The sequence below is a fragment of the Falco punctatus genome (genome assembly GCF_963210335.1).
Source record: "Falco punctatus genome assembly, chromosome: 15".
In the NCBI taxonomy this organism is placed as follows: Eukaryota; Metazoa; Chordata; class Aves; order Falconiformes; family Falconidae; genus Falco; species Falco punctatus.
In genome coordinates this window covers 3,319,244-3,332,680 of record NC_137595.1, presented here as the reverse complement: position 1 = coordinate 3,332,680, position 13,437 = coordinate 3,319,244, and the positions used below count along the sequence as shown (strand labels likewise).

General features: G+C 39.5%; 1 protein-coding gene across 11 annotated transcripts in view; it reads right to left on the bottom strand.

Moving 5' to 3' along the window:
• The window catches only part of ZNF711 (zinc finger protein 711), a 48,469-nt gene that overhangs the window by 12,913 nt on the left and 22,119 nt on the right, over positions 1 to 13,437 (bottom strand). For all 11 annotated transcript variants that reach the window (XR_013923763.1, XR_013923764.1, XM_080365217.1 and 8 more), the window contains 3 exons: positions 11,958 to 12,062; positions 9,857 to 10,387; positions 2,249 to 2,407 (listed from right to left, as the gene is read on the bottom strand). Coding sequence is in view for 9 of the 11 variants with exons in the window: in XM_080365217.1 (XP_080221343.1) it covers positions 2,249 to 2,407; positions 9,857 to 10,387; positions 11,958 to 12,036 (769 nt within the window). In the remaining 2 variants the exon portion in view is untranslated. The remainder of the gene's footprint in view (positions 1 to 2,248; positions 2,408 to 9,856; positions 10,388 to 11,957; positions 12,063 to 13,437) is intronic.

Sequence of the window (13,437 nt, the reverse complement as noted above, 5' to 3'; positions counted from 1 at the left end):
ATAAATTCAAGACTGAACAACCACTACCCAGGAAGGATCACGAGCCTTTTATGCACGCTAGCAGTGACCTCAGGTGTGAGTGGCGACATGCCCATGCCCACCAAAACAGTGACTGTAATTCTCACCTTGTAATTCTCACACACAGACTTTACATTCTCCCTTGACATGTGAACAGCTTATTCTTACCCCTCTTCCCCTTCCAAAACACTATTTCGTCACCTTGCAAAAAATGATTTTTAGGTAATTATCCCCACAAAGATTCTAATGTGTATGTCCCAGGCTCGTGACACGGGATTAAGTAGTAACTTACACTGGCATCATACTTCTCAAACCGTGACGGTGCTAATGCTACTGCCAATTACGTCAACAAGAACAATCTTGTCTCGAAAGACAGACTAGCAGGGATGTAAGGTGCTGCACCAAATCCCCGGATACAACGCAATCTGAAGAGTAAGAGGCAGAAGGAAGGAAACAAGACCTGCCCACACGGTCCTGCTCGGGGTGACTGACAAGCTTTGGCCCCCTGACTGCTTGAACAACCGTCAGGGGGCCAAAGAGCAAGATCCAACCTGGAACTTGATATTGATGCTTGAGTCTGAGAGAGGCGGCAGATAAATATTGATGTGCATAGTCTTCCACATATCTCAGGGACTGAACGGGGAGTAGAGAAGCTGCAGGTAATGGCAGAGCAAGCCAACACCTGGTACACCTTATTTACTACTTATTTAGTAGTTCTGTAATAAATAGTCCTTATTTACTACTACAAATGGTCCCAATGAAAGATACTCAGCTAAGTGGTTGAGTCCAAATTAATTCTTCCTGCTGCTGCATTAGCAGTCTGTCCCCTGAGACTCACAAGCCATCCCCAAGCAAGAAACTGGGCCTGGTGATTCAGGTAGGCATTTCAGATGACACGAATGCTGCAACAGATAAGGAATGACAAGATGCTGCTTCTCTAGATCCTTTGTCCATGGTCTTGGGTATTCATGCTAAATGCACATGGTCTTCATAACCTTCTTCTCACACTTGAAAGGAATTAAGGATCAAATACTGGAAATCCCTGGGCCTTACAGAAATACTCACTAACCTTTAGCCAAATCAGACACTGTCTATTCCAAACAGGATAGCAACACGTGTAAAGTTACTTTGGCGACCTTGTGACGGACTTTACGAACAGGCTTCAAAATCTACGCTGCATCATCTTGCAGAAGATACCAAGCAACTCGTAAGACAGTTTTAACTAATCCTGAACCTACGCTGGCAGTGCAAACCGAAGACAACGGCCCTATTAGCTAGCAGTCTGGTCACTCCTGGAACAATCCTCTTCTGCCATTAACTTGAGCTGAAAAGATGACTTGTGTCTCAAGAGCAGAAAAATAAAGGTATCATACAGCCAGAAATTTCATGAAGTAGCAGTTCAAGCTACTTGAAAAAAGGCATCAGGACTGTTACTAATTGGAGGACTTCGCTGATCTAATCCATAGCTCTATTTAAAGTTGAGACTTTCACAGCACAGCCAGGCCAACGCTACCGGTCCGTGGGAGGTGAATTCCCCTCTCAACTCCAGGAAGAACAGAATCAGGCTGGTTTGCGCTGTGAATGGGGCATGCCCTGTGAATGGTGCTGGGGTTCCAAGCCAGCTATGTTCCAGTGAGGCAGTTTCAGTACCTAAATGCAAATGGTAACATGGAACCAAAGGTTTCAGCTCAGAGGACAAATGGCAGGGGAACGCTGCTTTTACAAGTCACGAACAACAGAACATGGGTTACCTGCATATCTGCATGCAAAGCACCTGGACGTGCTGGGTCTATCCTTTGTGAAAGAGAACTGCAGAGCAGTTCTGAGTTTCCTAGTTAGGTTTGGACATGACTGTATGCCTAAAGCCCCAGCAGTCTTCCCCTCCCTGTATCAAGGCCAAAAACCGTCCAATGAAAGGAATCTACTCTAGAGGGTTTTCTGTGCTGACACACAGTCTTACAAGCATCAGAGAAAAGCAGCAGCTGAAAAACAGCGGCAGACACCCGACCACTTCTACATTTGGGCTTTGGCTGCCTGAAAATAAATCCTGCTAATCAAGAGAACTTGAGACCAATACACACCCAGTATTTAGTGCATACAGGCAGCCTCCACAAATCTCACAGTCTATGGAACATTCCAGTCAGTAGATTATATGAAATTAAGAACAAATAACAAGACGGCACTGAAATACTTCATACTACTGGAAGAATACATAAAATTTAAAAGGTACCTATTTCAACATCATCTTCAGCTTCAGCTTTAAATATGTATACTTTGATAACTTCTGAACCAAAACCATCATCTTTAGCAACATCATCATTTGTCACCTCGGTACTGATTTTCAAGGGAGTGCTTCCTATATGGTCCAATTTTTCTCCAACATCATCCACTGTAAAGAGAAGAGAACAATAATGAGGTTCAAACACATTTTTAAAAAGTCAAATTAATCAGTAGTATGATTTTCTCCAGTATTACCCCCATGCATAATAAAGGTTTGTATTCATAAATGACTTTTACAAAACAGTTAATCTCAAGATACTTAGAAGAGATTCCAGAAGTTCAGTACTCATTGTACTGCAACTCAGGACACAGCAACAATTACAGAATGAACAACACAAGAGGGAGCTTGTCATCAAAGAGAATGTGGTAATTGGTTGTGTCTGAAACTACTACACTTAGAAAGCAAAAATGTATCAAAATTAAGTAAAATTAAACACCTGTCAAAAATGTTTAAAATTAACCCAGAACTGCCTGTTACAGTCTAAGAGTTCCCAAAAGTTTCACTACTCTTAAGATACTGGTGACCAAAAATTAGTAGCTGTGTGAAGAGGGATGACTCAAGAGTATATTCCCAGTAAAAAAGGTGCATATCAGAAATTTGACTACACTTTCACTGTAAAAGGAACTGTGATTTTATCTACTTTATCACTTGAAAACATATACATTAATGAAAACTACTGTATAATATACAGCTGATTAAAAGATGCAGTGACAATAAATCCAAATACTACTATGTGAAACTGACTTCTCATCCTTTATGTATCCATCTTAGTCACTCTGATTATTTGGTCCATATATTCAAAATGCTCATTTTACTTATACAACAAAAAGTACATTCGAACTATGAAAAATGCAGAATTAACACTATTTTGGTAAAAAGGGTATTCACATAGAAATCCATATATATATATATATATACACACACACACCCCAAATTGCCAATACGGAGGCCACTGAACTAGGCTTCTTTCTGGCATACATACTGCCAACACACTTCTCTTGGTGGATAAAATTAGCTCCTGTGCAGATGGCCAACACAAACCTGTGCAATGCTTAACACCCACAGAAGTCCTCCAAATAAAGAGGAATTCCACAAAATGTAAACAAAATCTGAATTAAATACATTCCAGGGAAACAGCAATTTAATGCATACATAACATTAAAATAGGTGCATACTAGGTAAAAAAAAATAAATAACCATGTTGAAATGACAGTAGCTTTTCATGACTAAGACCAGAGTCTACCCCACGCAGCCCCGAGGGCTCTGATGACTGGGGAAAGCCCGGCTTACCTTGGGATGGCTGCAGTGGTTCCCAGTCCCGCCCTAAGCCCCCTGCCCTCAGTGCAGCCATGGCTGCTCTTTAAGAGCTGCTTTTAACTGCCCCAGGCTACAGCCTGGTCTACCCAGCCACACTGGAGTTAGTTTAAGCTTTTCTGAATACTCTAGGCAGTTGTGTGAGGTGGTTCAGAACCTGCTAGAACAGGAGCAGATGCCTTCCCTGCAGCAGGGCAGGAATCCACCACAGCAATCCCAGACTAAGCCCTTCCCACTGACGGACAGGATTCCCCAGAAACACCTCTCTAACACGTAGCGCGTGTCACCCCCGCACTGAGGAACCTTATTCCCATTTCACAAATCCTGGACTGCACCAGAAGAGTATAGAAGTTATTGAGGACAGAACTAGACATAATGCAGGTAAGTACAAATAACTCCTTGATTTCATTTTGGAACCTCTGAAATGTATATATTTTGATGAAAATTAAACTGAAAATATTAAAAATGCTGTTTTAGCTGTTTCTTTTTGTAAATAAGAGATTAATTGCATTGCCCAAAGAATCCCAAACTTGGATCAGCAGAAAAAAACAATTTTCTCAGGAAAAGTTTGGTTGTTTTTTTTTAATTAAAAACATTCTAAATCTCTATTAAAATCGATGTCAGCAACATCAACACCTCAGTCTGTTAGTATCTGACATGTACTGCCTGGCATTCCCGTTAACTTGCAGCACAATAGGAACAGTCCGAGTATGAACAGCACAGATGAGAACGCCACAACAGAGAACCCGGCATATTCCTTTGACAAACTCAAAGTTTACCAGTGTTAGATTGTTAGTGTATCTTCATATCCAGTATGGGAGTGTTACTGCATCTGCTAATTGGTATTTTTTATGCTGACAGAATGGATTTAGAAGAGAGAATTATGCAACCTTTACTAACAGGATGAAGGGAAGATGCTAAAAGATACTTATCTCGGAAAAAGTACTTCCATACATTTACTGTGTTTGAATTTATTAAAGACCATTTTCTCTTCTGCATGGCTTTTAACGTTTATAGAAGTTTCTTATCCATATTCTTCAAAAGGATACACATATGTTTAATTTTACTACAATGAACATTTCCACTGTATCTGTAAGTCTCTGAAGGACAGAAAGTAACTAATAGTACATGGCAGGAGTGATTTTATATATATAGCTGTATGACTAGACATGCTACCAAAATGCAGAAAAAGAGTATTTAAAGACCAGGTGGAAGAATGCACTTAATTGTAAGCTGTTACTGTAATTTCAGAATTGGTAGGTGGTAGTAAAGTTATTTTCAAAACTGCAACTCAAGCAACACCAACTTTTTCTGAACTCAGAAATTTTATAAACATAATGCATTATCAGTCTAACAAAGGAAATATTTCTGTACCGCAAGGTTCTTTAACAGCAGCAATATCCTATGAACAGTGGCATTATCACACATGTATGGTAACAAGCTTTCTTTACCGCAAAAATTCCCAAATAATATTGGGTGACCATGACTGCACACCACTATGTATCTGGTGAAATAACATAAGAAAAAAACCTCACAATTTTAGATAGTTGCCTTACTGGGACATCAGTTGCAATACAAGATTACATAAAGATGACCAATTTTTTTCAATTTTCTAAGTATTTTTACCCAAAAATATGAAGTAAAATACATTGATATAGCATGTACAGTCACGTGCTGTATTTTACCATTTCAAGTAAAGCCCCCCGCTCTTCAACATGCTTTAAAAAATAGGGAGCCCTGTCTTAGAGGGGTCTTACAACATGATTTCTAAAATTAGTGGTTATTTGCACAGCATCAACCAACCTGTGTATTTTCAAAGATGTTCACTCTCTACAATTTAAGCTAAGGTAATATCAGGATGTCTGCGTATCCAGGGCCTCTGGAATCACTTTTTTAAAAACCACCAAACTGTAATATAACAAATTCTGAAAAATATAAACTGGACTGAAAAAATAATACTGATATAGACTGTCACTTTTAAGATGTTGCCTTGTGTTTCAAATACCGCAATAACAAACCACACTAAATTGGCAACTGCTATTGCTTAAATTGCTGTCTTATATGAAGTAAATTTCATGGTTTCAATCTATTTTTTAAACACATTTAGATAAGGGGGAAATAATCAACACAGCAGGGCATTGTAATCTCTGTCAAGTTCCAAAATATTAAGAATTCCTTAAAAAACAGATCATGAAAGTATTCTATTGTCTAAGTAATATGGCTTCAGTAACAGACTGCTAACCCTTCAGTGCTAAATTATCTGGTGACTTTTCCCAGTGATAGCTCTCAGGAGCAAGAATGCTTACTTTATGTCAATGGCATATGAAAGTGTCTTTCAGATCTGACTCATCCACCAGAAACACTACACATTATTATCCCGTCACTTAAAATTAACTGAAAAAACACAACAGAGAACCTTTATAAATATATGCTGAATCCTCCTGCATAAACAAGGTTTAAAGGAAAACTCAGCACACTTCCAATTTTAAACTTACCTTACTTTGCTGTTTTCAGGTGTGTGATGTCCAGATTCACCGTGGATTGCCAGCTCCCAATTCATATGATGCCTCAGCATGCACTAACGCTGGTGATATCACACCCACCATAGGAGCCCATAGGGATAACATGAGGGCAAGATAAGTCCTGTGGTTTTACAATTTTTCATATTTTTTAATGTCTGATATACTTATTTTATATCCCATAGGTTACAATATAGGAGTATTAATACTACAATGTTTAGCAGATTATGTAACACTGTACTGTAATACACTAAAAAGGAGGTGGTGGTGGAACAGTACCTTACCCCTAAAGGCCAGCTCCAGTGTTGCTCTTTGGTGGGTATGAGGTCACCAGCATAGTGCATGCAGGGCCAACACACGGATCGGGAGCTGGCAATCCGCTGTGGGTCTGAATATCGCAAACCTGAAAAACAAAAAAGGGTATGCTTTAAGCTACACATGTGCTAACTCCTCCCTGGCAAAGCGGGATTTACTGTTCTTAATCTTCCCATCTCAGTGTGAGACGGACTGGGTTCATGCTCACACCATATGCATTCATTTGCTATTAAATTTCCTCTTTAACCAGTTCCTTTTAAACAGGTATTCTGGAGATTCAGCACAAGGGATCATGCATATCCCGTGGCATACATTGTGAACGTATAAAAAAAAGATTTTAAAGCTTTACGGTTGTAAGGCTGATTTTAAAAAGCTGAAATCATCTCCACTGAGAGAGCAGACTGGTGATGATGTTCCAGTGAAAATTTCTAATCACAAAATCATACACAGCTAGTTTACAGAACTATCAAAGACAAACTGATTATTTTCCAAATAGTATGTACGCAAAAATATAATTACAAGTAGAATATAAAGTATCTACATGGGAATGTCACCTTAAAATGGTGAAAAATCACCTTTCAGTATATTTCAAGTGTTAATTTTCAACAAGAGTAAGGTAAGTTAAAATTCCACACAGCTCAGCTTCACACCCTAAAATGTAGTATTTTACAAGTTCCCCAAACGTGTTCCACAGAACAGCTGGTAGTATTCCCTAAGGGCGTTTTCTGGCATTTAATGCAAAGTCCCTCCTTTTTAGATGTTAAATTTCAGTAAAAGACAGCTAAGTGTTTTGAGATTCTTTACAACTATCATTTTGATGTGGTTTATGTTATAAAAAAAGTTCAAGTCATGTATATACACCCTGAAAGAAATGTCATAAAATCAACCTTCTACAGTATTTTCTGAACATTTGACAATATAAAAATATAGGTAAATAAAAAAGGGGTTAAACAGTTATCTATTCTACACAACAGATTAATAAATGTAACAAATTCAAGGCTAATTTAAAAAGTTTTAAAAAAAACTACCAAAAAATGAACAACTGTGTAAGACTGATTCATTTCTGCAGAGAAAAAAATTTAGTAAGATACTTCATTGGGTCAGGCTGGTGTACCCAGCACAATCCAGCCTTGAAACAGCAGAGGCAAGAGATCTCACCCCTATCCACAGTCTGGACATGGGGATCGAGTGTCCCCTCAGTTTGCAGATGGCACCGAGTTGGGGGGGGTGGGGGGGGGGGCTGACCTGCAGGGCCCGGCAGCTACACCCGTCCCCTGCGCCCGGCACTGGGGGCGCCCCGCGAACGCGGGGTTCAGGGCTGGGCCCCCGCTACAGGACAGACCCTGAGGGGCTGCAGCGTGTCCAGGGACGGGCACGGAGCTGGGGAAGGGGCTGCGGCACCGGCTGGGGGGGCTCAGCCTGGAGAAACGGGGCTCGGGGGGGACCCCATCGCTCTGCGGCTGCCTGAGGGGGCTGGAGCCGGGGGGTCGGTCTCTTCCCCCAGGGAACCAGCGACAGGACAAGAGGGAACGGCCCCAGGCTGTGCCAGGGGAGGGTCAGGGGGGATCTCAGGAGAAATTCCTTCGCGGAAAGGGTGGCCGGGCAGGGGGACAGGCTGCCCAGGGACCGGGTGCTGTCACCGTCCCCGGGGGGGCTCAAAACCCCCGCAGGCGCCGTGCTTGGGGACACGGTTCAGCGGTGGGCTTGGCAGCGCTGGGTTAGGGGCTGGGCTGGGTGGCCTTAAAGGTCTTTTCCAACCTGAACGAGTCTATAATTTTATGACTGCCTTAATTCATCTAAAACAGTAACTTAAAATAAAATTCTAATTAATAATGTAGCTTCCAGCTGTGAATATTCAGACGTATCATGATTATACATATATAGAAATCTAACTGCTGAAAATTAGGTCTCACATTGGCTTCAAAACATTGCAAAAAGCCATGGGTAGGCTTGAGAACACCTGACAAAAATATAAATGTGTCAGACACAGTCGAGGTCATCAGGGAACTGTTACTTAAAAGTTTAAGATTCTCTGGTCTAAGTGCAGTGGTCATCATTATCAATCACACTTAGCTTAGAAGGAATTCCAAATTCCAAACGTGACTTTACTTACAATTAAAAGGTGCAGCTGGAAATACTGCAGTTACAGAATACAACTCACCATAAGTACTCTATCAGAAAGGAGGAATTTTTTCAGTGAAACAACTGACTGTAAAAATGGTGTTCCTTCATTTGCAAACACACGAGATTTTTTCTGTTATAGGTCTAATTTGCTTTCAGATTGAGGGTTTTTTTTATTCTTTTGCCAAAAAAACCTTTTTGACTTCCACTGCTGACATATGGCATTAGTCATGATAGAATGATAAAAAAACCCACTGCTGTCCATCCTATACTGAACAAAAAATAAATAACAAAAAAAAATATTTTGCATAAGGGACATAAATACTACGAAATATGAAATCATTATGATCACTAATCAGTCATGTCCTCTGTCTTGACATTTTTAATAAAGGCAGCTTGCTGTGAACAGACTGACACTTCTGACACACTTGGCACTGCCATTTTTTTTAGCATATTGTTTCTGACTAAATAAAATCTGGTTTGACCTACTCACATTTCAGTAACTAATTTGGAGAAGTCAAAACTCTAAAATGAACTATCATACATTTTACCAACTTTGTGTAACAATAAAAACTCTTTATCTTGAGCGTAACTGAACCACTGAAGAAACAGAATACACCTTAGGTCCTTCCAGCAGCTCTCACTCCACAAGCAGTGTGGGGCCAGTCTCCTCAGAGTTGAGTGTGGTGTGAGAACTGCAATGGGCAGCCGCCCAGTGTCAGAGCCCATCAGTTAATGCACACAACCCCTTAAGGTCAGGTTCAGCCCAGAACAGCACAACATACAATAAAATGCCTACTGTAATTTTTAATACAACTACACAAACGGTATTTTGTGGAAACTTAAAGAGAAAACTTTACGAGTCAGCTATCTTAAAAAACTCCCTTCTTTGTTGGATTCTACTGCTTAAACCCAACACGTTATTTTGACACAAAACTACGTAACGTGGTTAAATACCTGTGTATTTAAAAAATAAAAAAATTAAGTATGACACTCAAAATACACAGAATGTTTAACTTTCCAATGTGTTTTTCTAAATTTTCAGAAACATCTAGTTTCAGAAATACACACATACTCACTCAACAGCACACCACTCTTTCTTGCTGTATCAGCAATAATGGACTTTACATCAAGAAAATCCAGACACCAAGAATTAACTGGGTAATAGACTATTACTTGAGCGTTCCAGTACAGAATGCAGCAAGAGTCCAGTTATAGTAACTTCTCCCCACCAGACCACTTCTACTTCAGATAATCTCCTGTTTATATCTACCTTTGTTTAACTTACAAGATATCATTAAGTAGTCTTCAGATGTACTCTTGCCATCATCATCATCTTCTGTTTTTATAGTCACTGTGGAGCCAGGAACAGTACCAGCTGCTTGAATGACTGCTTCAGAATCTGAGTTCGTTACAAGAACTTCTTCTGAAACCATTGTAGGTGAGTTGGCTCCTGATACAGAGTCTTGCACCACGTGCTCCAAATGTCCATCAGGACCCGTAACAAGGTCAGCCACAAACACCTGATCGGGAACTCTAACGGTTTCTGTTATTAGATCAGAAGTCAAAACATGATCACTGGTATCTAAAGCTTCTTCAATAGCAACATCGGCTTCCAAAACAGAATCAGGAACAATTACGCCTTCTGTCACAACATCAGTTTCAGTGATGATGTCAGGTCCTTGGACAACTTCAGCTGCTAAGCCATGATCAAGAGTTATTCCATCATCGGTAACAACATCAGAAACTAGGACAGCTTCAGGGACTGACACAACAATATGGTCTCCATCAATATGAGCAGTGCCAGCCATTCCAGCCACTATGAAACAATTACGAATGAGGAGAAAAATGTTAAAATCATTGCATTAGCAATTGGTTTACCTAAGGCATGGAATAACTGTATAGAGCACTTAAACGCAGATCTACAAATCTATTACTTTTCAACAATCCACATTTTGCCTTTCACTTGACAAGGACTATCCAAAACAGCCTCTATTCTTTAAAATAGGAAAAACAAAACATGACACTTCTTTAAGACATAATGTAGAGTTTGCCCTTATTTGGGTTTTGCAATGCTGCTATGTTAAAACCTAGAGGCCAGTTTGCAATTTCATTTTTTTATAAATTTCAGTTAGAAAACATCTGATTACAGTTGCAATTTGAACCTTCACAGAATTCTTGCATGACACTGGAAGTGTGGTAACAATACATTAATTGCTGTTACGATAAAAGGACTCTCAGCCTTCAGACTACATGGGCCTTGCCAAAAATAAATACTCAGTTGTATGCAGTATTTACAGTACAATTTCCAACAACTTGCCACATTGCAAGGAATGGCTAGGAGCAGAAATCGGTTTTCCACTAACAGACTTGACTGGCCAGTCACATTTGCAGACTACTTTTCTATACATAAAAGAGAATGCACAGTGAATCATTTTAACACACACATAAATAGCAATTTTAATCTTAATGATTACAACCAGAAAAAGGTTCTTATCAGAATGAAAAAAATAAATTATTCAGCATCATACTGCAAATGCCGTTATTTTGGTACACTCTGAGGGATATTAATTCACGTTAGAACAAAGACATGGTCATTTCCAATACCTGAGAAGGTCATCTCATCATAATGCAGAAATGGAGACCAACAAAGAAAAGAGCAGAGATTTCTTGCTGTCCTTTCTCTAAACCTTCAAAATTGGTGCAGTTAATTTAGCACTGCCACCAAAAGAAACGGTGCTTATTTAAGAAAAAGTATCCCTGCCCCCAACTCAACATAGAAACAAGTTTTCTTGTATCAGTCCAGTCCAAGGACTAACGTTCTTGACAGAAGACTTCTAAGCGCATGTGAACATGCAGGTTCAGCTAAATCTGTAAACTGCTGCCTACATAACAGGTTGTTTTCAAAGACATTATTTCTCACCACATTTACTGACACAGCCTAAAGGAGAACTGGTGACAGTAATCAAGGTAAGCACACAAAAGCTCGGACGTTGTGTACATCCTGTACTGGATGTTATTTACATCTCCTGTACGTTGGAGACGTAGCTACTAGTCAACGTGAGTTCAAGCAGAAGCTCACATACCACAAAACCATTGAACTCCAGGTAACATTTTCTGTCTCATCTAGAGCACTCTGGGCCACAGACTTAGTTTCTTTTTTTTTTTCCTCCAGAATTACTTCAGTATTTTGAAGTAAGTGATTAAGCAACAAAAGGATACACAGACATAATATACGCCACCTTAAAATCAGAATTTTCTCAAAAGCCATGCAAACAGCATTATCATATCAGTCATCTCTGCATCTTGGTATCATTTATAAACGTACAGCAAAAGCCTGAAAAACAGTCTTGATTTTATTAATTGTTTTTAATAGTTAAAATGTTTACCAAAATCCTGCATAATCATAGTGTGAGGCATTTTGGATTCTTGTGTTTGCAATCCAAGACTTCCACCACCTGGATCCATATTCAGCTAAGTTCATTCACAAATAGCTGCAACAAAAGCAAAATCAGAATTTATGTAAAACAGTGTTACTGTGTTGATTAGCTTTACTGGATTAATATGTCACACTGACAAACACAGAGCATTTATCCAAAACTTCAAGACAAAAGCATGCAGTACTTCATACAATTCACTTTGCTTTATTCTTTTGGTTTTATATTTTTTGACCCAAAATCCTGAAAATGTTTCCATCCATAAGTAGTCCTACGTTAATCAAAAGAATTACACAAGCAAGTGAAACCAGGTTACTGCCTGGCCTAGAACAGGTCTGTTTATATTCCATAGAATTTAATGGAAAAGTGCTTTCTAGCTACATTCAGCCTGCAGAGGTTCAGACTTCAACATTATTTCTAGGAGCAGTAAGCACAAGAAATACCTAAATCTTCAATTTCCCCACTGCAAGCTGAACAATAAAATATTTTTGCCATTTTATGAGACTATGCCCACAGGGTAACAGCTCATTGACGGACAGTAGAGATCTCATCACCTGTAATACCAGCAGCAACAGCATCAAGCCATAGTAACCAAACAACAGAGCAAGCAACTGACCCTAGTTACCAGTAACTTATTTCCTAGAAGCAGAAACTTTGTCAGGAAGGAAGTTAACTTTGCCTTAAAAGAAACTGTAGCTGTCTGTAGAAGCAAGAAATGCAAGTCAGCCGTCACACTGTGCACACGCTATTACTAACCGCATGCCTTACCATAATAACATACATGAGCAACTACACACTAAGAAGTCACTTTTGCTCTATCCCTGTCTGTATATACCCTTTAATTATTGGGACTGGTTATTATGGTTGTGTGGAGCTGCATCGAAGAAAGTTGAGAATTTCATCAGGAGTATCAATTTTTCAGATTCTTTCACGATTTTCTATCTATCAGCTATTTCAAAACTAATTTTAACATGTAAATTTGACTGAACATTATGTTTAATTACATGTACATTTTGAAAAAGCTGTGTAGTGCACTGAATTTACGAGAACAAAAGCGCCAAAGCTGATTTTGTCTTCCAGTGTCTGTGTATGAACCCCTATTTCATTAAAAGTCTGACAAAAGGCCTGGTAGAAAACGTCATCAGCCCTTAGTTCGATTTGCACGCACAGTCCAGAACCACACGTCCATGCTTGATGCATCTTCACTGTCAAGGAAGGAACTGGGCAGTGACTATTCCTTCTTTTACACTCTTGAAATCCTCAGGCAAAGAAAGCAGCAAGTAGTCCACGATGATGGCAATTTCAAGAAAAAGTCACTGATCCGCCCCAAGGAGTTTTCAACTAACTGAGAACACAAAAGAACCAAAGAACTTGTATATCACCTAGTGTCACTATTACCCTTTCAACACTTTCTCCACATATTATTTGCTCA